Here is a 26,764-nt window from a genome sequence, read left to right on the forward strand (position 1 = left end):
CTAGTATGTTTTCAGGGATCCAATGTTACCACTCTGTGAAGTTTGTGTTCAAATCCATCCAGTGGAAGGCTCAGAACAGGCTCCTCGGGTCAAAGGTCTGCCCAGCATACACCAATGGAAAGGCGGATCGGAACCCTAAGCCCCCAAAACCTGGCCAGGATCCAACTGGACCACCTTGCATTGCTTTAATCCCAATCGATGCAGGGGTGTCTGAATGCATAACCAGACAGACAGACTAGATGGGCCAAGTGGTTCTTACCTGCCGTCAAGTTCTATAATTCTATGCCCTGGACAAACAAACAAAAAAACCAAACAGACCAATTAATTTTATATATAAGGTGGTGAATTTGCGCTGCAGTATGGCACTCACTGAAGGCATAAAAATTGCAGTTGTTTTATATAATGCAGTTATTTGTTATACTTCTGGCTTCTCATTTTTTGAGAAAAAATACTCTGCTCAGATGGAAGTTTATGTCAATGATGCAACTTACAGTGTAGGGGTTATACAATTGTTTTGCACTGCCTGCAGCTTCCATCTTAAGTGATGGGAGCTATTCAGATGTTTGTGCCGATGGGCATGAGTGCCCCGTGCGCCCATTATTTCTGCTTGCACCCACCTGAGGTGGCGAGCAGAAATCCCCCAAAACTCGGGCTTTTGGGCTCCCAAACGCAGCACGCCCAGTATTTTGCATGGGTTTAGCCACTTTACGCATCTATACCTGGTGCATTTGGGTACGATAAGTAATGGACGTCCATTAACTGTTGCGCGCCAACATAAACAAATGAATATCGCCCCGTCCCCGTCCCTTTAAATGGGAGATAGGGCGTGAGAAAACAATTGAATTCCCCTCCTTAGAATTATACAGAAATCTAATCTTCATTATTGCTAAATGTCAATTTAAATATGTTTAATAGTATGTAATTGTTTTGTTTTGTGTAAGGAGTCCAGTATGCTTGTGTTAACAGTGGGCACTCAATTAACAATGATGATCCCTTTAGTAAGCATCCCACCCTCACAATTAAAGGCGCACTGCCTAGTATTTTCTTAATACTACACTTAAATAATTGTTTTCTATATTTCATATGTTTACTTTATCTTACAGGGTGATAAATGCAGGTAAGAGTACACACAATGAGGATCAGGCAAGCTGTGAGGTGATATTTGTGAAGAAAAAAACTGGTGTCCAGTCAACTCCCAACAAGACGTCTACAAACAAGAGAAGATCCTCTCTACCCAATGGAGAAGGCCTACAACTGAAGGAGAACTCGGTAAATGGCACATTGAGTCTTGGAATGTGACATATTATGTGCAGAGCGTTAGGATATGCCACACTTACAGTTTGACAATATTTTAGAATGCATTGGGACAATTTGTGATGGAACAAGTGTGGATGGTTTTAAGGACCTTCTTGTACTGCAGTCCTTATTATGTCAAGTTAAAGCTGCAATGCCTTTAAAAAATTTAAGTCTTTAAAATAAATCATAGTTGCAGACTAGAAGAAGCAGCCTGGTAATTACATTTTCTCCTTGGTTTGTTTCTTCAGACTGCTAAGTGATTAATTATGTATAATTCTATAGATTCTTTTAGGGTTCTGTGACTACCATGGAAACCACAAGCACATGCTAGTGTAGAGAGGCTTTTAATCTCCCTTCTCAACTCTGTTTTCACTGAGATATCCTTCCCTTCCTAGAGAGCCTAGGTCTGTGCAGCAGATTAGGCCAAATGTAATAGCCTGCGATTTGCGGGAGCCAGCAAGTTAGTTGCGCCGGTTCCCGCAAATTACCGGATATTACATTGGAACCTACTGTATATGTGTCTGAAAGCTGGACAATGTGTTTTGTTTCTGCTCTGTACACTGTGACAATTTCGCCCTCCTCCCCCCCCCCCCCCTCAGCTATCACATGACCTTCTGAGACATGGAAGCCTATTGAAGCCATATTTGTTTGCCTTCCAGAGAGTGGTATTGAAAGGAGATCTGTAGAGGGTAGTTAAGAATAATAGCTTAAAAGACACTTGCTATTTAAAGAAAAGGAAAAATAACTTTCTATGTAGAATTGCTGCATATTCTGAGCAAGTTTATAATGTGCACTTTGTATCTTAAATAACCCTCATTAATAAGTACTGACTTATAATGCCATTGTGATTAGAATAGATGTTGAAATGTATTCACTGAATAAGGGAGATTGTACTGTGCTATTGATCAGTATAGAAAAATAAAAACATTCCCAGGGACATATCTTTGAAACTTGGAACCGTGCCTGGAAATTAGAGACAGATGACTATGAGTTTGTTGATGACAAATGGCAGGAAAAAAAAAACATTTTTATTGTTTACTGTGAAATTCTAATGTGTTCATGAATATTTACCACCTCCCTTGTATGTTTCTAAAATCTATTTTGAAAAAGTGGGAATTGAGACACTACAAACTATAAAATGTATTATAGAAAAAAGTATTTTAAAAATACAAATAGAAAATGTGTTTTGTCTTTTTAAACTTGACTGCACATTGATTGTTTTCAAGACCAATTTTACATCATAAAAGAAAATACATTGTAATTGGAACTTTCAGGAACATGAGGAAAGTTGCTTTTTTTTGTCTCAAAAGTTATATTGGAGTTAAATTTAAAGCTGTAGTGACTTGTTTGAGCCTGAAAATGGAAAAGGAACTTTAGTATGAAAAGAGCCTATAGCAGCTTTGATGGCATAAAAAAAAAAACATATTCTGGCAAAAGGCTAGTCCCCCAAAAGAGACAGTCCACGCTAGGTTGTATTGGTTATTTGGCCATTTGAAGAGGACCAATAATGGATACGTTGATTTTCAACCAATAGGTTGTGAACCTCTAATCTAAATCATTGGCAAATTAATGGCAGTAACCCATGCCATTGTATAACCCATATATCTTTTTGTCATCTGTAGTAACTTTATCCCTTGAGTTTGATCTATTCCTTAAGCCTAGTACGCATGGGCATTTTTTATGAAAGCCTGTCAAATACCCCTTGATGTTGATATTCCAAAAATGATGTAAGCAAAGGCACCTGTACACGATATATAGGGTCGCTTATTACATATACGAGTAAAGGTAAACCGGTGTCCCTGGGGCCATATGCAGCCCTCCAAGCCGTTACTAGAAGCCTCCAACGTCTTCCTAGTTTGTTGTCATAAATGTTTGTCTTAGCTTATAATGCTTGGTTAAAATGAATACTTATGTTATAACAAATAGGTGTCTATTTCATTGAGTAAATATATTAATTTAATTTGCTACTAAGATTGAGTAATGTCCGGCCCCTTTGAAGGTTAGAGGGCCACCTATTGCGGCCCCCAAACTGTATCAGGTTGCCTATCACTGAAGTACATAGTGCCACTATCTTTGAGAACATACTTCCAATGCGTTGATGCTTTGTTAAAAGTGAGGACAAAATACATTTTTAAGTAGCGATTCTCAACGCCCATGTGTACATGTCTTTTCGGATCTGTAACCATTAGCTTCATTCTTTCAAATATTTTATTTTTCAAATCAATACAGAACACATAAAAATACTGCATACTAACATATAGAAATGTCCAGAATTTCATTTTGTCATCTAAATATGAAAATGTTTCTCTGAAAGGTTCATCATAAACTGTTTTTTACATTTTGCAGTTTTAATATATTTTTATATCAAATGCAAATTCACTGATTAAGTACACAGATGAGACTGTATTTTTTAACTGGTGAACCATGCAATGACATAACAACCCTGTAACCTCGGAAATTGAGATAGGAACTATTTATTCATGGCAATTAACTGAAGTACTAGAATTACATGTACTGTATTAGAGGTTGGTTATTTATAATAGAACATTTGGAATTGCTAGGAACCTCTGGGTCACGGAAACCGTATTTAATGAATAGCCTATAACCATTAAATTATCTGTATGTCCGTATTATAAAATGGTATACAGTCTACTGTAAAGTGTGGCATCAGATTCTATCCATTCATTTGAAATTGAAATTAATTGGTTAGTTGATTGCCAGAGAGAGTGTACATTTGAGGTATCCTCATGTATGCTGCTAGGGGCAGTATGTAGTCAAAAGGTCAACAATGAAAATGTCGACCATCATGTCAACATTGTCAGAATGTCAGCAGGCAATATGTAGACATTCTCAGAATGTCGACAGGTGAAATTTTGACATTGTCAACATTAGAGCTAGACTGCCGGTTGGAGGTTAGGGTTAGGCTGCGTTGTAGGGTGGAGGTTAGGTTAGGCACTAGAGGAGGGGGAGGGGTGGGGATAGAAGAGATATACCCAAATGCCTGAGGATCGGAGTTCCGACCCGGTAGTCACATGACTGCCAGGTCCCGGAAGACACCATTGCAGCCGCCCAAAGTAGGTAAGTCGCCACTGGGCCATCAGGGATGATACGTCAACATTCTAACGTGTCTATAGCTCCCTTCTGTTTCTCCGTCCCCAGACCCCTTCTATCTCTCCAGCTCCCTTGTGTCTCTCCATTCCCAGATCCCTTCTGTCTCTCCAGCCCTCCTGTCCCTCCAGTCCTGTATCTCCAGTCCCTAGTGTATCTCCAGTCCGCCCACAGTGTCCCTCCTGCTCCCCCTGTATCTGCAGTTCCCACAGTGTCCCTCCAGTCCCCACACTTATGGAGTGTACACACGGTCAGATTTTCTGGAAGATATGAACGATAACGATTGTAAAAATCGTTACATCGTTCATATCGTTGACATGCATTGACGAACGATGCACGTGCACGCATGTCAGGTCTGATATCAACTGTGTTTGCAGTCAGATTTGGACGATATCATTCATTTAAATACTGTCAGAAATCGTTCATCGTTAATGCGATTGTTGGTAAAAATTTTCAAATCGTTCATGTCTGACCGTGTGTATGTACCATTACCTTTTTTTAAGTCTTCTGAAGGTCTGGCTATCTGCCGCAGCTCCTCTCTATCAGTGGTGCAGACTGCATGACGTTATGACTTCACGTGCGCTGCACCACATTAAACAATGAACTTAATGGCATTTGCCACCGCCGGTGCATTAAAACCGCGCTACAGCCGCAGCGGCTCCCTGGATGGATCCCGTTGCCTGTGCTCTGCTGATCACTGTAGTAGCTCAGGCAATGGTTAGAGATAGGTACATCTGGGGGCCCCTCAAGCCATTGGTTCTAGCTGTGCCCCTAGCCCCCCGTCTTTGGGCCTGGAGCTAGGTCTGTCACAATAATCCTGCGCAGGACCCTAGCTTCTATAAAGTCATTACCAAATTCGCTTGCAGAGTTTAACATATACCAGAAACCATTGTCGTGGTCTCTGTCCCATAATCCCATGAGTGTTGAGTTAAAAGAGTAGCGTGAGGCCGCAGGTGTTGAGGGGGTAGTAACATTGATAAAAATAGTTTTTAAAAGAGACATATCCTTGCTACCATAACCTAACTTGGTGGTCCTTACAATGGGGATACATCTGACTAATTAGTGACATTAATTTTATTGAAAGTATACAGTTCAGTAATATTCTGGTATGCTAAACTGTGTAAGAGACAAAGATAACTTTAGTTGATGACTCCAGAAGCATATGATTTGACACACACACAGCCCATCTAATGCAGGGGTTCCCAACCACGGTCCTCAAGGCACACTAACAGTCCAAGTTTTAAGGTTGGCTATACTTGAGCACAGGCGACTTAAGTAGTACCTAAGTTTAACCATCTGTGCTTTAGCATGGATATCACTAAAACCAGGACTGTTAGTGTGCCTTGAGGGCCGAGGTTGGGAATCACTGACTAATGTCATAGCACCCTGCCAAAATAATTCTTATGTGATACACTTCTTACAATATATCTTTGCCATGTTTTCTAGCAGCAGGTCATTATCTGATCTAATTGGTGTCTGTAGACAAAGTGTGACAAACTAGAGATGAGAGAGGTCAATCAAAGGGGAAAACTGATAGAGCCACCTAAATCTGCCCATACTGAGAAAATGATAAACCCTCTCCAACACATGCATTTTCCTGTGTAGACATGATATAGGAAATTGTACTTTTGGTGTTTAAATGCAGATTTTGCAGTTCAGATCTCTACTTCATCTGTTCCCATGGAAATTGGACGAATGCACCTTTTACAGTCCATCCCATGGACAAAGAACATGAAGTTGCAGCTAAGTAAATTAAAGAGGAGTATTGTATATAAAAAGTATTTTTCACAGCCAATGATCCCAATATCAATGTAAATAACTAATTCAAAATAAAAGAAGATGGAACCAGTATTAAAATCGGTAAAATAAACCTTTATTACAAACTGACTACATATTCCAAAAGCTTATGTATACATTCTGGGCAGAAAAAAAAACCACACTCTTTATCAGGCATATGCACAGACATTGCCAATGGATGCAGTAGTGTTTTGGAGATGCTGTCCATGGACAATCATATGACTGTCTCACACATCTATCCCACCTTTCCTGATCATTTTAGTGGATTATTTTTTGAGGCTGTTGGCATCAGCCTCCATAATCATCTCTGAACTCTGGTGGAAAAAGCTATAAATGACAGTGGACTCCTGATTAGAAGAGCGTTGAGTTCAATTAATTTGGAGTTAGCTGTGTTTCATAGGTTGCCCAGCAGAATCCCTATTATGAGTTGCCTGTTCCCAGTGGCCATGGGTCCTGGGGTGTGACTCCCGTCATAGTATGAGCACAAAAAAAAAATCTGTGGCGTTAAATCCATTTAAGTAAATAAAGTGTTTGATTTGCTAGTGTTTTAAAAGATCTTTTTTTTTTTTTTTTTTTTTACTAAATATTTTTTTTTTTTTGTTTAATCTCAGGAGGCTGATGGTATAACCTTCCAGTACTGGGCATTATTTGATGGACATGCAGGAGCTGGAGCTGCTGTTGTAGCATCAAAACTTCTTCATCACCACATCTCTGAGCAGCTACAGGACATTGTAGACATACTGAAGAACTCGGCAGTTTTACCTCCCATCTGTTTAGGAGAAGATCCAGAAACTACTTCCAACAATAACAGAACTCTGACTAGAGCTGCGTCATTACGTGGGGCTACTGGTGCACCGGGCTCACCAAGCACACCTCAAACACGCTTCTTTACAGAGAAGAAAATTCCGCACGAGTGTCTCGTCCTCGGAGCTCTTGAAAATGCATTTAAGGAAATGGTAAGAAAAAAAATTATGTGCAGTATAAGTATTTTACTCTTTAATTTTTAGTCTGTTTTCCTGACTGTTTGGAGCTTTACTCAAACATAAGTCATTTTGTATGCTTCCCTAAATGCATTACTTCACGTTGGCCAGTAAGTTGACCAATTTGCTTGAATATTTGAATCTACACTTAACATAAACTGGTTTATTGTGGATGTTACAATGTACCAAATATATCATGCCCGCAAAAACTGATAGTAGCTTTTTTTTCCCCCCTAATGTCACCAATACCAACACCGATGGCATGGAATCTAGGAAACATGTATAGATTATTATGTATTGAGAACCAAATATTTCATGTTATGTTAATGTAGATATTTTTGATTTTTATACTACATTTTTCAGTGGATGGGGAAAATTGGTGTAAAATGAGGATTTACAGAAAAACAATTATAAAAAGTTTCTGGTTACTGGAGCCAGAGGTACAATTGCAAGAAGGAAGAATGAGCTACTGAAAATTCTTTATAAAGGGGGGTGCAAATCCGGCGCTCTCAGATTCTCAGTATGGGTGGTTTCTGTTGTTATTGGGGGTCAATGTCCTCAAGCAGTATCTTTTGATATGGGACCCAAAAAATAGAATAACTAGTAGTATACACTGTGTACAGCATAATTTCTTGTACGTCCAGTGATCGCACTCCCCCTTTCTTCAGTGACAAGAACACCTTGGATAATATTGCACCGATGTCCGTCAGTGATTGTTAACACAACAAACTGAGAAGTGGTTTATGGTCAATGTCATAATGTCATATCTGTCTGGTAGTTCTGTGCTTGATATAGATTATTAGCTTGTTAGTATGGGGTTTGACTGTTTGTAATCAAAGGTAAGCGTGTAGTGTGGAAACAAGGACATCTGTCTCCTGCAGCTCTTTGTAATAGTCAGACAATGTAAGGATACAGATTTTTAAATGTTAATTTATATGCTACAAAAGCTTATCCTTTTTTATTAATTATTTTTTTTAATTTGACATTCATGTAAAACATTTTTTTTTTTTCAGCATCAACCAGCAGAAAATAATTAATATTTTGAGTCCGCTACTTGTTATTAATGGGGGGCTTTGCATGTATGCTTTAATAATGATGTATGAGGATCCTATGCATGGGTAAAAATGACAGATCTCTATTGGATAGCTGCAGCACTCCTCCATTCATGAGGCAACCAGTTATGCAAACCATGTATCCGATACTTCTTCTCCTATGGTATTTCTACATTCTACATTTCTACAGAATTCCTCATGATTAATAAGTGCAGATAAACCACTTTAGGAGAAATCTTCAAAAATTTGTAGCACAAAATCTCACATAGAAATTAATTTCTGCTGTTCTTAAATACAACTTAGATCCTGGTCCCAACAAGTAGTGATGTCCATTGAATGGATATCCACCAATAGAACATTTGGCCGCAGAGGTCGGGTGGCGACCACGCTCTGCATGATCATCAATGGTTTCCTCCAGAGGGTTAAAAATCATTGACCATCTATAGACATCCCTACCAACAAGACATGAAAAACTCTTTGCTACGTACCTTTAAACCATACCATGTATATTAACTTTGTCTCCATTTTTTTTCTTGGTTAGATAATGCAATTACGAATGCGCCCTAGATGGATTTAGAGGAGCACCTCTCGTCTCTTATTGATAAAACAGTAATAAGACAAGAGCTGGTGATCTACCTTCCCATTTTATGTATAATATTCCTACTAAAGAGCATATTTATAAAAAGAAAACCTGCACAGTGCACTAGAGATGTGCATGATAAACGAAATCGTACAAATTAAGTTTATTTGTCCATTGAAACCTCTGTAACATTATGAACTTTTCATTTTATACTAAGAAATACCTATATACAGTAGGTTTGGAGATTGTTAAAAAATATTTGAAAGTTGGTCTGACACCAGAGGAGCGAGTGTGGCTCAGAGTGTAGATTGTGACCGTAGCAAGGGGATACCAGTAGTATAGGTCACAATTGTATAGGCACTATTAAAGTGGTGGGTTTCCAGAGAGCGACAAAATTAAAAATTAATTGTTTAGTGTTGCTCTTCACAGTGGTTGCTGGAGGAGACATGTAAATGGTCCTATGACTATATCTCCATGTAGAAATGTATCCTATAAGCGTTTGGAAGCAGTAACAGGATCGGTCTGTGTGTGGCCAGCTTGAGTGATAATATTTATTATGTTAGTATGATGGTCTCCCTATACATTTCCCATATGTGCTGGCCCCTGACATATGTCCTGCCATACCCAGCCCATTCCCACTTCTACCTTTAAAGTGGATCAGTCAGTTACACACAGACGCAGATTCAATTAATTGTGGAAGTTGGTGGCTTCTGTATGTTATCTCCAGAAAGCTGATTGTGCTTACAGCCTATGGAGGTGTGAGAAGAGTCAGCCTACCGTAATGGGCAGAAAAATGCTGAAAGCAGCTTGTGTTAATTTGAATCTGCCCTGCAATGTCTGCATCTATATTAAAGGCTAAATGTATATATGTGAAAGTGTAGCTTGTCAAGTGCATGCAGTGCTTTAATGTTGAAACTAGTTCCTAGCAAATTGATAGACTGATTACAGGTTCAGCACAAAAAATGGCTGCTTCCAGTGCAATAAGTTCAATTTTAGGACTTTTACATACTGTGTACATAGTAGCCTGAGGGCAAAAAAAGTCTTTGTCCTGTGTCATGCCAACAGTAACGCATCCTGAGACCATTCATGTGTGGGGTTCTCAGCCAAGGGAGTGGGCTCACTCACAATTTTGCCTAAGAACACAGCCATGAATAAAGAATGGTACCAAAACATCCTCCAAAAGCAACTTCCCCCAACCATCCAAGAATAGTTTGGTGATGAGCAATGCCTTTTCAAGCCTGATGGAGCACCTTTGCTATCATGCTCTGGAAACAAAACATCGAAATTTTGGGTCCATGGCCAGGAAACTCCCCAGACCTTAATCCCATTGAGAACTTTTGGTCAATCCTCAAGAGGCTGGTGGACAAACAAAATCCCACAAATTCTGACAAACTCCAAGCATTGATTAGGCAAGAATGAGCGCCCATCAGTCAGTAGGTGGCCCAGAAGTTGATTGACCGCATGCCAGGGCGAATTGCAGAGGTCTTGAAAAAGAAGGGTCAATACTGCAAATATTGACTCTTTGCATAAACTTAATGTAATTGTCAATAAAAGCCTTATGAAATGCTTGTAATTTTACTTCAGCATAGTAGCATCTGACAAAAAGGTCTAAAAACACTGAAGCAGCAAACATTGTGAAAACCAATACTTGTGTCATTCTCTAAACTTTTGGCCATGACTGTATATCAGTGGTTCCCAAACTGTGCGCCGTGGCACCCTGGGGTGCCTCGGAGCACTTGCAGGGTTGCCTCAGGTTGGTGGTCTAGCACCAAATCAAATTATTTATTGTCAATGTAATGTAAATATGTGGACAAACAGAAGTGCAAACCAGTGTCCACCACCACATAACTGAACCTAAGGATGACAGGTCAGCACAGTTTACTTCACTGTACTACTTTACTACAAACGTTTGGCTTAGGGGTGCCGTGGAAAATTTTCAGATACTCTAGGGCGCCGTGACTCAAAAAAGTTTGGGAGCCACTGCTGTATATAAAGAAATAGTTATTGCCTGTGAAATAGGTAGATTGCCAAAATGTGAAAAATAGGACTAGATAAGGAGGCCAAACCTTCAGTAGATATGATTGATTGATTCATTCATTCATTCATTTACACATTAAAAAAATATCTAAAATAGATTGTGATAATTTAATGTTCACTAATGGCTATGGTTTATCCGAAAAATATTGCCCACTATGTATTTTTAGAATAGCTGAACATTGAATATTGCAGGCCAACCTGTGGATCTCCAACTGTTGTGAAACTACAAGTTCCCGCATGCTTTACCAGCTGATAGATGGAAGGGTATGCTGAGACTTGTAGTTTCACAGTAGCCACAGGTTTCCCCAGGCCTGACATATTTCCTTCCTTGCTTTTGTACTTATTTATTTTTTCCATATTTACAGGTTGGTTTGTGCCTTTAACAAAATGTATTTGCTTATCGATTTGTGCCATAAATGACTTTCACTCGCAGCTCTTGTCATTCTAAAGTGCTACTTGGCAAACTGCAGCAAAAGGGATTAACTCCCCATTAAGTCAGCTTGACTGCAAAAGTACAGCGGTGTGGGTTCCTAATTTACTTGTGGAAATAAATATTATTGGTAAAATGTACCATGTATTTCTAATACAAGTACGCGAGCAGAAGATGCTAGTAATAGTATCTACCGCATATTCAGCTGTACCTTGTGGTAAAATGAACTTCTAATTTGTGTTTTTTAATTGCAATTAGAGGGTCTGGCTCAGAGTTGCACACAAGCTTAGTGCTATGGAAATAGATGCATATCTTTGCCTGTATGCATAGCTGCACGCACCTGTCCATCTGCTTGTGAAAGTAGCTGTCATCATTATCCACGCACATTTCTACCTCTTCTATATCTGGTTCAAGAGATCTGTCTGAAATCAGTTAAACCCATTAATCCGCAAGTAGAGGAGGTGTGACTGTGTAGGGTACAACTCTGAATCTCCCTTAGTTGCTCATAGTTGCGTACGCCTGGCTGTGGAACATGTACTGTGCTAAGAATCACATCTGCAGACTGGAATTGTGTGCCCCATAGTGTCTGCCATTTGTCACTATTGTCCTTTATTTAGAAAAACCAAGGTATTATGCAAATAGGTAAAAGTTGTCTTCCAGATAGATATTTTACATACAGCGACATGCTGAAACATGGGAAGCTGCAGTATTTGCTGAAATACACTTGCTAACAATCGGTTTTCCACCATTTTTAAAAGTTGTAAAAATCAACCATTTGACTCCATGTAACTGCCCCCAATACTATCTTATGGTCACTAACAGCCCTCTGCACTGTCCTGCTCTCTTATTTGCCATATGTTTTGGAGTTCAGGATGATTTCCCCACTCTTTCATGTACTTGCACTGTGCAGAATTAACACTTGACATCCGTGACTTGCCAGTTTGCACAATTTGTGTAACATTACAAGTTTATTTTTATAATGTTTTCATGTTTTTAAAGAAAAAGTAAAAAAAAAACAAATTGGCATATTTAAGTAATAAAGGTATTTTTTCATTTTCCCATCCCCTCGGCTACTTCTTTAATAAGCGGAAGCTATCTCAGACATTCTTAGCGGTAGCCAACACTATATAGCATTGGCTTTATTATATAGCAGAATGGCTTGTCTGTTCTTATAAGAAAATAAAGCTTTTCCAGGCTTTATAAATAAGTCACAAAGAGCTCTATACTGTAAACGACATATCAAAAAATGTGAAGCAGATTATCTATCCAATAGGTACAAATAAGCAAGGTCAAAATGTTTTTAATGAATCTTATTTACATATACTGTACTTGATTTAAAATATTAAACTTCTACATTGTAGAAGGCTTTAAAATTATTATATTTATGGCTCTACACATTTAGCAGTTTATTTATCTTGGTGGCCAGCAGGTGGCAGGCTTGTCTAAAATTTCATCCAAACTTCTATCTTTGTTGCCTTTTTTTGATACCTATACTGTGCGTACTAAACTGGGAATTTTTCTCAGTACCATTCTGCATATTACAGAGCTTTGTATGTTTTAATGGCTTTTTATACTTTGTCCACACTTTTTTTCATGTACAGGATATTGAGATGTTTAATATTGGCTCAATTTTTGTGGACGTTTTCAGAAAATGGCTGTTTTTGGTGGATTTTCTGTAAAATGGTGTTACTAAATATGTCTATATGTCTTTTTTGTCTTTTCTAGTTCCTGTGCATATTTAAATGCTTAGTACCATCCGAAGAGCTGCATGTCCTATCCCTCTTAGCTGCACAGAGGAATATATTTATATAATATATATATATATATATATATATATATATATATATATACATATATATATATATACATATATATATACACACACACAGTCAGGTGCATAAATATTGGGACATTGACAGAATTTTCATATTTTGGCCTCTATTCACCACCACAATGGCTTTGAAATGAAACAAACAAGATGTGCTTTAACTGCAGACTTTCAGATTTAATTTGAGGGTAATTATATCCAAGTCAGGTGAACGGTGTAGGAATTACAACGGTTTCTATATGTGCCTCCCACTTTTTAAGGGGCCAAAAGTAATGGGACAAACTAAACAATCCTAAATCTAACTTTCACTTTTTAATACTTTGTTGCAAATCCTTTGCAAGCAATTACAGCCTGAAGTCTGGAATGCATAGACATCACCAGACGCTGGGTTTCATCCCCGATGATGCTCTGCCAGGCCTCTACTGCAAATGTCTTCAGTTCCTGCTTGTTCTTGGGGCATTTTCCCTTCAGTTTTGTCTTTATCAAGTGAAATGCATGCTCAATCGGATTCAGGTCAGGGGATTGACATGGCCATTGCATAACATTCCACTTTTTAGCCTTAAAAAACTCTTTGGTTGCTTTTGCAGTATGCTTCAGGTCATTGTCCATCTGCACTGTGAAGCGCCGTCCAATGAGTTCTGAAGCATTTGACTGAATATGAGCATATAATATTTCCCGAAACACTTCAGAATTCATTCTGCTGCTTTTGTCAGCAATCACATCATCAATAAATACACGGGAACCAGTTCCATTGGCAGCCATACATGCCCACGCCATGACACTACCACCACCATGCTTCACTGATGAGGTGGTATGTTTTGGATTATGAGAAGTTATTTTCCTTCTTCATACTCTTCTCTTCCCATCACTCTGGTACAAGTTGATCTTTGTCTCATCTGTTCATAGGATGTTGTTCCAGAACTGTAATGGCTTTTTTAGATGATGTTTGGCAAACTCTAATCTGGTCTTCCTGTTTTTGAGGCTCACCAATGGTTTACATCTTGTGGTGAACCCTCTATATTCACTCTTGTGAAGTCTTCTCTTGATTGTTGACTTTGACACATATACACCTACCTCCTGGAGAGTGTTTTTGATTTGGCCAACTGTTGTGAAGGGGTTTTTCTTCACCAGGGAAATAATTCTTCTGTCATCCACCACAGTTGTTTTTTGTGGTCTTCCGGGTCTTTTGGTGTTGCTGAGCTCTCCGGTGCGTTCTTTCTTTTTAAGAATGTTCCAAACAGTTGATTTGGCCACACCTAATGTTTTTGCTATCTCTCTGATGGGTTTGTTTTGATTTTTCAGCCTAATGATGGCTTGCTTCACTGATGGTGACAGCTCTTTGGATCTCATATTGAGAGTCGACAGCAACTGATTCCAAATGCAAATGTCACACCTAGAATCAACTCCAGACCTTTTACTTGCTTAATTGATAATGAAATAATGAGGGAACAGCCCACACCTGTCCATGAAATAGCTTTTGAGTTGATAGTCCCATTACTTTTGGCCCCTTAAAAAGTGGGAGGCTCATATAGAAACCGTTGTAATTCCTACACCGTTCACCTGATGTGGATGTAATTACCCTCAAATTAAATCTGAAAGTCTGCAGTTAAAGCACATCTTGTTTGTTTCATTTCAAAACCATTGTGGTGGGGAATAAAGGCCAAAATATGAAAATTCTGTCAATGTCCCAATATTTATGCACGTGACTGTGTGTGTGTTTGTGTGTGTATATATATAATATATATATATATATATATATATAGTTGTATGTTCTATGACCAAATTTAGGGGGTATTTCTGCTACCACTGCCTGCTCTGTCAAAGTTCTGGGTCTGACCCCCAATCCTCACACAAATAGTACCCCTGGTGCGGTAGTTTATTGAATGTGCCCTATCATTGATATATTGTAAGAAGTTTATTAAATTCCATTAGATTGACAGAAGTCTGGGAGTAGATACATAAACCGAGGAAAATAAAAACAAGATATGAAACTGTATAAAATTGGGAATGCTGTACGCGCACTTACTTTACTACCAGCATCAGAGAAACTAGGTAAAGTCCTATAATGTTTTATACCATAACTTAAGGCCCCCATACATCAGCAATTGACTGCAGCAATCGTGCAATTTGCAATCGATTGTGTATAAAAATCTTTCCCTTTTTCAATCGATTGTGGCAATTCTGCAATCTGCAATCGATTGAAAAAGGGAAAGATTTTTGTACACAATCGATTGCAAATTGCACGATTGCTGCAATCAATTGCTGATGTGTGGGGGCCTTAAGTTATGGCATCGTTATTTATCAGTGTGTGTGTCTATATATTACTGTGTGTAAGTTATGGTATCGTTATTTATCCGTGTGTGTGTCTATACAGGATATTACTGTGTGTAAGTTAAGGTGGGTATCCACTACTAGATATACAAATGAGAGCACGATTACGACATTGCAATCGTGCTGTCGTTTGTATATCTAGTGATGTGCCTAGACTGAACGTTCAGTCCAGGCACATCCATCATCCCCGCACATGCTGAATCTGACTGGATCGTCAGGTTGACCAGCATGTACGGGCGATGATAGATGTTGGAAGCGACGAGCGTGCACACGCATCGCTGGTTTCTCCCGACCAAAACATGCCCAATGCATGCGCGATTTGCAAGCGATTGCACGATAACGACGTCGTTATTGTGCAATCGCTTGCTAATATCGCCTAGTGGATACCCCCCTTAATGGTATCGTTATTTATCCGTGTGTGTCTACATTACTGTATGTAAGTTATGGTATTGTTATTTATCCGTGTGTGTGTCTATATATTACTGTGTGTAAGTTATGGTATTGTTATTTATTCGTGTGTGTCTATATATTACTCTGTATCCTGAAAGATATTTATCTGCCAGAGAAGGGCTTGAAGATTATATAATAAAAGATCAGACAATAAGTATATGTTATGGACTGATGGTGGGTGTTTGTAGTACAATTATTAAAGCTAGCTGGGACACCCGGCGTTGCCCGTGTTGAAGACTGGACCCTGAAGTACACCTGCAGCCTTTATTTGTTTACATTGTCCTCGCCTATAACCCCATTCCATTGATCCTGAAAAGGACCCCACTGTTTGCTAACATGCATTCAAATAGTTGCGTAACTACCGTGGTTGCAAGGGGTGCAGCTGCTATCGTGTCCGAGCCGCCTCTGTGGTCCGCCGCTCCCCCTGCACCCAGTCACGTACACAAGGTGGGCCAGTCCAGTCAGGGCCGTCGAGGGAGGCCCAGGTATCAGCAATGTTGTTTCGGTGCCAGCTGATTATAGCTAGCGCACCTGCAGGCAGAAATGGAGAGACAGTGCCGCTGGTTGTGAGTCAATCAGAGCTCGCGAACTGGCAGCCAATCAACAGTGATGGCTCTTGATTGGCTGCCAGTCCAGGAGCTCCGATTGGCTTGCAACCAGTGCCAGATTCAAATTCAAGTCTGTCTGCCGCAGTGCCAGCTGTAATTAGCTTGCATCCCGGCACCAAATCCACACCTGCTGGCTGCTGATTGGCACACAGGGGGGCGAGAGGCTGCTGGAGGGGGGGGCAAATGTGTTAGGGACATTAGTGTGTGGAATAATGTGTTATATGGGGCACTACTACTATGTGGCATACTCTGTAAAGGGCATTACTGTGTGGTATAATGAGTAAGGGGCAGTACTACTTGATGGCATAATGTGTATAAGGGGTACTACTGCATTGCATAACCGGAACGGGCCCTATGTGGCATAACGTGAATGGGCTGTTTGGAGGCAAATGTATGTGTTTTCTTTTACCTCTGTGGGGGGGGAGGGGGGGGCTTTTAAGATCTTGCTATGTGGCCCACAAAGTTCCAGTTACGCCCTTGCATGCAAACACAGGGCTGACTAATATGTATGGTCTCTTTAAAAAGGACTAACTCTGGATTTAATATGAACTTGCATGAGTCATAAAGTTTGCTCAGACTGTGAGGTTAAAAGTATACTTTTGTAGCTTTTTTTTTTTTTTTTTTTTGCAGACAGTCAACTTCCACTGAAGCCAGACCCGAAACCTGTGTAATTTAAGAGTGTCCATTTTTAGGGATTGTGCGACAGTGTGTGGCCCTGACGAAGTTCAAACCTAGGCAAAAACCTAACCCTGCTCAAACTACACCACCATGCCAAATTTGGTGTAGCTAGGTCCAAAACTCTGGCTGTGCCTAAACAACAAACAGACAGACAGACACACTTTCTCGCTTATTATATAGGTAGATGTGTTCACTTTTGTTGATAATATTTTTTTTATATTTGATCACGTCATCGTGACCCCCCGCCCCCTCTTCACAATGCCGTTATTTTCGGCATTGTGAGGCAGGGGGCGGGGCCACGATGACGCAATTCAATGCGAATCGCGTCACCACCCCCCTTCCCTGCGGGTTTTTTTCGTTTATTCTGGGGGGAAGTCGGGAGGGTGGCTGGCTGCCGGGAAGCTTGCCTGCCTTTCTGGGGGCCAGGAGCGGCACCCGAAAATCGGGAGGCTCCCGGCCAAATCGAGAGGGTAGGCAAGCCTGATGTATTGCAACCAGACTGCAGTTTTGGTACATAATGTAGTTTTAATAATAATAATAATAATAATAATAATGATAGTGGAATGGTTCTTCCATTCTAGTCCCATCTGCAAAAAAGGGATAAAATGATTAGGAGCAGGCTATACCACTTAAGGTGCATATACACGTAACGATTTGTTGAACGATTTAACTATAACGATGTCGTTATCGTTCAGTCATTCAAAAAATCGTTCACTTTCTGAGTTACAACAATGAACGATAATTATTCATGGGACATTTTTCGTTCTTCGTTGAAAAAATCGTTCGTTACACTTCCAAAAATCGTTCACTTTTTCAAGGGAAAAACTGAACGAAAATCGTTAATGAAAATCATTCATTAACAAAATCGTTACGTGTGTATGCAGCTTAATAAGATAAATAATCCTTCATTTAGTTATAAGCATGAGCTTCTGTATTAAATAATACAGTTTTCGATGTTCTTCTAGATTGTTCTTAACCATGTTCCATGTTTGCATTTGCGATCCACCGTGTAGTGCGACTGCCGATCCGTCAGCAGACGGATCCTTGCTGTTACTGCCAACATTCGTGCGGTCCCCGCAGACCGCACGATATGCCGACTCCCCCCTCCACCATTTGAATGGGATCATACATCGCATCCCAGGTCAGATGGTTTTGCAGGAAGACCTGGGGATGTGATGTTCAACCCCGCTGGAGCGCGCAGCACGATATCAGGTACGATATCGTGCCCATACACGGCACCTATATCGTGCCGATCTGTCGGATCGGCACGTATATCGTGGCCGTATATGGCCACCTTAAGGCCCGTATTCAATTAGTTTCTCGTACGCGATAAAGTTTTGCAGGCTGGACTTTTTGCCTACATCGCGTATTTTAGCCGCGGAAACTTATCGCTATTCAACCTATTCAATTTCAAAAGACGCGAAAACGGAAACACAGTCAGAACAGGCGAAAAGTGGCGTCAGAATCGGGGAAATCAGCCTGAACCCTCCAAACAGTTGCAGAAACATTGGGGATCAATGTAGTAGTGCCCGATTAGCCCTAATACAACTGTTTGGGGTACTCAAGTTCGCACAATTGCCACTAATTAGCGTATTTGCACAAGTGGTGAAGAATAGCATTAAGCAGTATTTTGGGAGAAAATAAGTAGTCCAGTCAAATTTTGGGTACCTGAAAATGGGTGTAAGCATATTTTAATGTCTCTAAAGTGCAGTTTTATTAATTGCGAATTTCCACCATCATTTTGATACGGCCCTAAGTCGCACATAGAATATAGGTATTCCGCAAATCATTTAAATCAGTGGAAGCTGTTTGTGCAAGCTATTCGCATTGCTGTGCGAATAAGATGCATGTGAAGGGGAAACATAACACGAAAACATGCTTGCCGCTACCGAGTCACGTCATGGTGCGACTAGGAGGGCGGTTTAACGCGCAAGGAGGCTTGATGTATGAGGATACATCTGTATGTCTGTTTCCATCGTAGATCAGATGTTCTTCTCAAAAGGTGTATCTTTCACATGTTTGTGGCCTGTATTACTATTGTGCTGTGTTAGATTTGCCAATAAATCTGTATTCAAACCTTATATTGATACTGTCTTTTCTTACTTTAGGATCTGCAAACTGAGCGAGAAAGAAGCACCTACAATATATCTGGAGGCTGCACAGCACTTGTGGTTGTATACTTGCTCGGAAAGCTCTATGTTGCCAATGCTGGTGATAGCAGGTAATCCTTCCTTGTTTATTTAACTGGAGACGTCATCAATGGGATATGTAGCAATTAAGCATGTATGTGCCATCACTTTGATATTTCAAGTTGATCTACAATAGGCAGAATTTTTTTTCACAGTCACTAATTACTTGCAAAGAAAAACTATGCAACATGTTGTAGCAATAGATGTTTATTTGCTTTGTTTGCTGTATAGTCAAAACCAGAGTGCTGTTGTGTTATGATTATAACGTAATTAGGAAAATAATAATGTGGTCATGATCCTGTAGTTGCTTTTAGACCTGTTTCCACCAAATCACTGTATTTAAAAACACAAGGGGTTAATGAATTTCGGTGTATGCTGTGGAAGTCTGCTTTGTCACTGAAACTTGACTACTTATTCAGGGATGCCTAAAGTCCCAGGAGAGCAGTCAACTTCTTTAGGAGCGATTCAAGTCACCAAGATGTGACTAGCGCTGGAAAGGAGTTCTTGGAACTGTTCAATTATCCCCATCGCGCCCTGCAATTAGTCAGAAGTAGTCGGTTACCACTCCTTTTTAGTTGTGGTAAGCGGCATTCTCCGACTAAAGTGCTGACAACAATGCTATTAGCGCTGTGCTGAGCCAGAAATCCGCTTCGCGATCAGCACTTAAGTCGGATTTCTCCTCGCACCTGAGAAAAGTGCGAACAGAAATCCTCTAGTCTGACTTAACAGCGCGGTCAATTGAATAACTCCGGGAACTCCTTCCTGTCGCTATTCAGATCGCATTAAATTGAATTGTCCCCTTTGTTAGATTGCCTTAATACCTTATATGTGTGTGTATATATTCATATGGCGGAAAGTAACTAAATATAATATAGAGACTCCTTTAATACAGTTCTTCTCTATTCCCCAAGTAACAGACCACAACCTGACAGGAAGAGGAATAATTATTATATTTGGTTAACACTACACTGTGTTTTCAAAATACTCAAAATTGTTACCAAGTGAAAAATGTGGTTTCTAAGATTACAGTTTGGTACACAGAATTCACTATTTTGATATAGTGGTTTGTGATGATTTGATACAACAGAAGTGAGTGACTTTACTACTTCGTTACAAGGTGGGCTGTTGCCAAGAAAGGTCAGAACAGCTATGCTGACCGTTATACATGTATTATTAACAAAAAAAAAGACCCCACACACTTTTCTGCCACCAGTGAATGCTCTGGGCACCTGTGAAAGGTCACACGTGCATTTTTGGCACTGTGTAACATCAAAATTGCTAAAACAAAACTGGGCCGATCTTTTTGAGCATATAATTGTAGCTCAGAAAAATCGCTTCCATATTTCTGCTGGAATTATCTGTCTAGCACAAGTGGCTGTCTAATAACATCTAGTTGCAAAGCATAAAATAATAAAAAGCAATAAATCTTGGAAGATCATGGACAATAAAAATGGAACATGACAGTGATTGGAGGGAATATATCATACCATGTTTAAACACAGAAGATTTTTCTTGTTAATGAAAATACATCATTATGAAAGAGACACTCCTGCTTCCTCTGACACCTACACATATTAACATACATATAAACAACAATGTATTCTTATTATATTATCCTTTATTCATATGGCGCCACAAGTGTTCCACAGCGCCTTACAAAGTACATAACTAAGTGAACCCAAAACCAGTGATTTAAAGTACAATACACTGCAGGACAAGGACATTATAGAAAATTGATTGAACACTGTACTCTGATAGATGGGGGGGGGGGGGTTGGGTGGAGGAGAGGAGGTCCGTGCGCACCTTTCCTTAGATAAGCATATGGAGGTGAGAATAGGTAGCGCTGCACAGACAAAGTGAGACACAGTGCTCGAGGATACTGCAGGCCCAAAACTCAGAACCATGTGATGATCCTGGTGAGTTGAAGGGGGTACTTTCAAACCCTGCGTATGCTGATGGTGATAAAGTTAATCATGCGATTAGCTGGTGGGCTTGTGGTTAACCCAGTTTGGTATAGTCCAGTGCTAGAGGCGGCATCCCACTTAGACTTGGTCACTGTGTGAGACCGGGGACACTGTAATATGTGCTCGCTCGGTCCTGGCTCCTGTAGCGGGATCACGTGAAGCTGTCTACCAGAGGCTGTGGTAATCTGGATGTTGGCCGGGATGGACTGGCTACATCGTCTTGTGCTGTGCACCGTGACGCTGATCCACAGTATCCTCAAGCACTGTGTCTCACTTTGTCTACTGTTATTAAACATCTGTTCACTCTGCTGTACACCCTGTTTCAGTCTTCATTCACGTAATTACTACATAATACCCGCACACCACTTTATCAGCACCAGACAGAACTGTCCCATCCATGGGTTGATTCCCCCTTCCCCGCCCCTTACCTTCCACCATCCTCACCTGTGCAGCACTGCCTATTCTCACCTTCATAGGACAAGGACATTGATTATACACATTGCTGCATTAGAGATCATAACACTCAACAAGCAGCAGTGCGTAAGCAACCAAGTGTTAGGTGCCCTTGTGGGGAGTAAGGAGTAAATGAAAGTATAAGTAAGGAGAAGCACATGAGGGAAGAAGGCCCTACTCGTGGGAACTTGCATTCCATAGGTGAGGGGCAGACAAACAGGCGTGACACAGATAGGGTAGAGGAAGGAGCATGTAGTAGCGGGTTAGGATGAGAGTTGGAATGCTATGATGAAGTAGTGGATCTTGAGCTTTGTAGAGAGGCGGAGAGTCTGATAGAGAGATGAGATCAGACATGTAAATGAGAGAGGATTAGGTGAGGGCTTTGTAAGTGAGCGTAAGAACCTTGAAATGTGTTCTGAAGGGGAAGGGCAACCAGTGTAGGGCTTGTAGGAGAGGGTAGGTAGATGTAGAATATTTGGAGAGCAACATGAGCCAAGCAGCAGCACTGAGGACAGATTGGAGTGGAGAGACGTGGGAGTCAGGGTGGCCAGATAGGCGGTTACAGTAGTTCAATCTGGAAATAACCAGTGAGTGAATGAGGGTTTTAGTAGCATCCAGGGTGAGAAAGGGTCTGATCCTGGAATATATTTGGGATGGAAATGGCAGGACTCCAAAAGGTGCTGAATGTGTGGGTTGAAGGAGAGGCAGGAGTCAAAGATAACTCCCAAGACCCCTCACTTTGGGGCTAGAGGAGATAGTTGTGCCTTCACTTGATAATGAAATTGTGTGCTGAGGTTATACAGTAGGGTGGGAAGATGATCAACTCAGACATGTTAAGTTTAAGAAAGCACTGGGACTTCAGGAAGAAATAGCAGAGAGACAGTAGGAAATACGAGTGAGGAAACGGGGAGAGGTCAGGGGACGAAAGGTAGATCTGAGTAATATCAGCATAGAGATGATATTGGAGGTCAAAAGAGCTGATGAGTTAACCTTAAGAGGACGTATAGAGGGAGAATAGGTCCAAAAAGGGGAACACCTGCTGTTAGTGGTAGGTAGAGGAGTCATGAGAGGAGACAGAGAAGGAATGGTCAGAGAGGTAGGAGGATAGCCAGTAGAGGGCAGTGTCACGTAGATCAAGGGAGTGAAGGATTTGCAGGAGGAGAGAGTGGTCCACTGTGTCAAAAGCTTCAGAGAAGTCATGGAGAATGAGTAGAGAGTAGTGGCCTTTGGAATTGGCAGCAAAGAAGTCATTGCTGACTTTTGTGAGGGCAGTTTCAGTGGAGTGGAGAGAACAGAAGCCAGACTGAAATGGGTCAAGGAGGGAGTGGGAGGAAAGAACAGTGGTTGTAGATAATATGCTCAGGGAGTTTGGAGGCAAAAGGGAGGAGAGAGATGGGTCGGTAGTTGGATTATGTGTTAGGATCAAGGGTAGGTTTTTTAATTAGTGTGGGAGACAAGGGTATGTTTGAATGCAGAAGGGACAGTGCCAGATGAGAGGGAGAGATTGAGGAGGTGGGCAACATAGGAACAGGCAGAAGGAAAGAGGAAACGAGAATCGATAGGTTCAAGGGGGAGGTGAAAGGATGTCACAGTTGGTATGATGGATGGGGATGTGTGTAAATGCATACAGCTTATAATAGCTATTGTACTCCATTCCAGGTTACTGTGTCTCAATAACTTATATCACACACATAATTATGTCAAAGATGGTTTTCAAAGCTTCATAAAAACTGAGATAAAATTAGGCTGCCATTGTGAAATGTATATAACAGTCTTTTAAGAACGTATGTAGTCATAGAAAGTATCTCACTTTCACTATTGGGGATCATATCTCCCCAAAAGTCCACTCTTCAGTGTGGAAGGAGCTATATCTAATAGATTTTAGCCATCCCAATCTTTATAGCATGATTTGCTCACCCTTTGATGTATCCAGCCATTCTGTTGGCAGTCTTTCCCTACTTCTGTGGGTTGTACAGCAGAGTAGAGCAGATGATTTGTGTAACCTGCGTTAGTAATGCCGCATTGCTGCAGTCCCAAAGCTGCTGGAGCTCCAGACTTGCTGCTTTTTATGGGTGAGTTTACTTGTGGCAGCTGTTAGTTGGAAAACCGAAGGTGAGTTAAGCTATGCGAGTTAGGCTTGTTGCTAGGACTTGGATAGAGGTGGGGCTACTGGCGCGTTTTGTATCATTAAGACTTTTTCAAAGCATTCCCTTAAGTGTAAGCTTCATATACTAACTTCCGGAACTCCTTATCTAATTGATTGACTTGGTAGCTTTGTTTTGTTTTCAATTTATTAATTGAATATAAAGTGAAACCTCTTTGTAAATTGCAAAAAGTTGTCCGTTTGATATAAACATATTCACAACCAAAACATACATATATATTTGAATACCTGTAGTACATACAAACCAAGAAAGAAAGCATTGTTACAAGAAAAAGGAAACCATAAATTACATAACAAAGCGTTCAACTAATACTAAAACTAATACTTTGTGCATAGACAGAATAAACTGGAGAGTTAAGCAGTTGTTGAAATTTACAAAATTGTACTCTTGCACACACACATACTCATTCCAATGGAAAAACAAATAAACTATCTCAATTTACACCCCACATACCCATATACATCATATACAACCCCCATTTGAGGCATAGCTAGTACCTGAACCATAATCAAATGGAACAACTATTAGTCTAAAATTCTAATCAAAGGACTATAAAACCTGCTAGTAATACCCCGTAGGTTGGAGGGAGTGATAGAGAAACGGTCTTAAAGCATGGAGCTCTCCAACTAAAATGTAAAGCAAACCATGCTGTGGGAAACTTGGCCCAAAAATAGTCAATAGATAGCAATCAACCATTCATCCCATATTTAAGCAGGTTGCAGAGCCCAGTGAAGGACGAGAAGAAGTCCCAGTCCATGCACCATATCCATAGGAGGATCAAATATTTGCGCACCAAGCCAAGGAACCTCTTGTCCCCATGGCCATATATAAGGCTAGGCTGCCAAACGAACTGTAGCTACATAACAAGTAAAATACTGTAACAGGCATGTAATACAAAATGTTCAAGACTAAAATGAAAATGGAGGTTAAAACATGCTAACATACATGATAAAAAGAAAGAAAACTGTATCACCTATTCAGGAGAACAGTAAAACCTCAGTCACGAGTCCATCTGTCAACCGCTCAGTGCATGGCAGCTCAGCCGAGCCACTGTCTCTACGAGTGTGAAAGAAGGTAGCCTCTCCATCTCCACAACTCGCGACCTATAAGGAAACAACATCATAGTATAGTAGCTGTATATATATCAAATGTCTCTTAATCAGGACAAATCGGTCTCTGCTCTTCTACACATCCACAGAAAAGTCAGGAAACGCCGTAATACGTTGATGGTTCCATTCCAAGGGTCTTTAGTGCACTACGGCACACAGCATCTATAACAGAGCTTTGGAGCAGTGGTAAATTATACACCAACAGCAGCCTATTCTCAGCACGGTTGCATATACAGACCAACAGTACGTGATTCGGTCACTAAGGACAATTACTCAACTCCACTCCCCCTGGTTACTAAGAGCAGCCACCAGCACCTCAGTCTGCTCTTCCATCATATTAAAATCCACTGATGATTGTAATATTACCTAATAACACTAGAGCATATATCCTAACATCGGAACTTTGACTCTGTCCACATTTATCTTTTTCTAGTTATCGGAGAGTATCATTTATAACTTTGTTGCAAGATACAGCTAAATATATAGCAACAAAATAATTTTTAGATGTGGCAGCAAATTTAAGTGTTTTATATTGTACTCTATGTGCATTTTATGAATGAAGTGTTTTAGAGCATATGCTGTTTTATTTTTATGAAATTGTTGTAATAAACATTACATTTATTACACAGTGATAAATTGTTGGGTAATAATTATAGGATTGTGCAGCCTACTATAGACCTTTAGTGCGAGTCAAATGAAGGATAGTGTCCTTATCTTGGCAATGAAGCAATTTAGCATTCCTGGTGGTGTGCCAGGAGGAAGGGCCATTGTGGGAACCAGATGAGCCCTTTACACTGCAAGATGTTCAGTAAGGGAGCCCTGGTCTAAAGTATCAATCAGCCATTTCTCAGGAAATTGCTCAGGGTGTGTGTCCTCAGCCTTCCCAGGAAGATTCACAATCTGTACATTATTGCGACAAAGCCATCCCTCAAGGTCAGACAGTTTTCTTTGAACTGCAGACATCTGGGCCACCAAGCCTCCCAGCTGAGTCTTCATAGGAGCTTGAGTATCATACAGGGTGGTAATGCAGGTCTCCGCTTCCCCCGCACACTCCTGAATCCTTTGCACGTCATGACATAGGAGAGACTGACAGCTTGCACCTCTCTGATTTGTCAGTGAACCATTTTTCAAAGGTACTGACAGCATCCAGGATTTGTTGTAAGTGACATCCGGAGCCACTGGAGGGGGTAGAGGGTCCTGAAGGGGTAGCTTCCAAAGCACCACCGGGTGTGTCAGGGCCCTGCGAGGGGGCGGTAAGCAGGACAGAGTGATCCAATTTAGTAGCAGAATTATGGTTGGTTTTGCCCTTGATGGTGGCAGAGTGGGAAAGATCCCTCAGAGTGTAATAGCAGACTATGGAAATCACTGCAGAAGTACTGTAATGCACAGTATTCAAGACGGGAGAGAAAATCAAGTCTATGGCAGACAAGGGCACTCAGCAAGGTGGAAATAATCCCTGTATAATGTACCAATGAGGAAGAGGTGAGGTAGGTACATAAGTGCAGATGTACAGCAAAAGTTCATCTCTGGAGAGTTACTGCAGTACACGTGCAGGCTATGAGACCAGAGCTCTTTGCAATCAATTCAGGGATACCACTGAAAGGGGTCTATTTACTAAGCAGTGTTAGGAGAAGTGAAAAGTGATAAGGTACCAGCCAATCAGCTCCCAACTGTCATTTTTCAAACAGCCTGTGAGATGGCAGTTACGG

The 26,764-nt window shown here is 40.6% G+C and overlaps 1 protein-coding gene across 2 annotated transcripts in view; it reads left to right on the forward strand.

Annotated features, from left to right (window-relative positions):
- The window catches only part of PPM1H (protein phosphatase, Mg2+/Mn2+ dependent 1H), a 186,265-nt gene that overhangs the window by 65,517 nt on the left and 93,984 nt on the right, over window positions 1-26,764 (forward strand). For both annotated transcript variants that reach the window (XM_088454370.1, XM_088454369.1), the window contains exons 2-4: window positions 1,104-1,269; window positions 6,813-7,157; window positions 19,284-19,396. In XM_088454370.1, coding sequence (XP_088310496.1) covers window positions 1,104-1,269; window positions 6,813-7,157; window positions 19,284-19,396 — 624 coding nt within the window. The remainder of the gene's footprint in view (window positions 1-1,103; window positions 1,270-6,812; window positions 7,158-19,283; window positions 19,397-26,764) is intronic.

The sequence above is a fragment of the Taudactylus pleione genome, unplaced genomic scaffold (assembly GCF_031769625.1).
Source record: "Taudactylus pleione unplaced genomic scaffold, aTauple2 ptg000040l, whole genome shotgun sequence".
Lineage (NCBI taxonomy): Eukaryota > Metazoa > Chordata > Amphibia > Anura > Myobatrachidae > Taudactylus > Taudactylus pleione.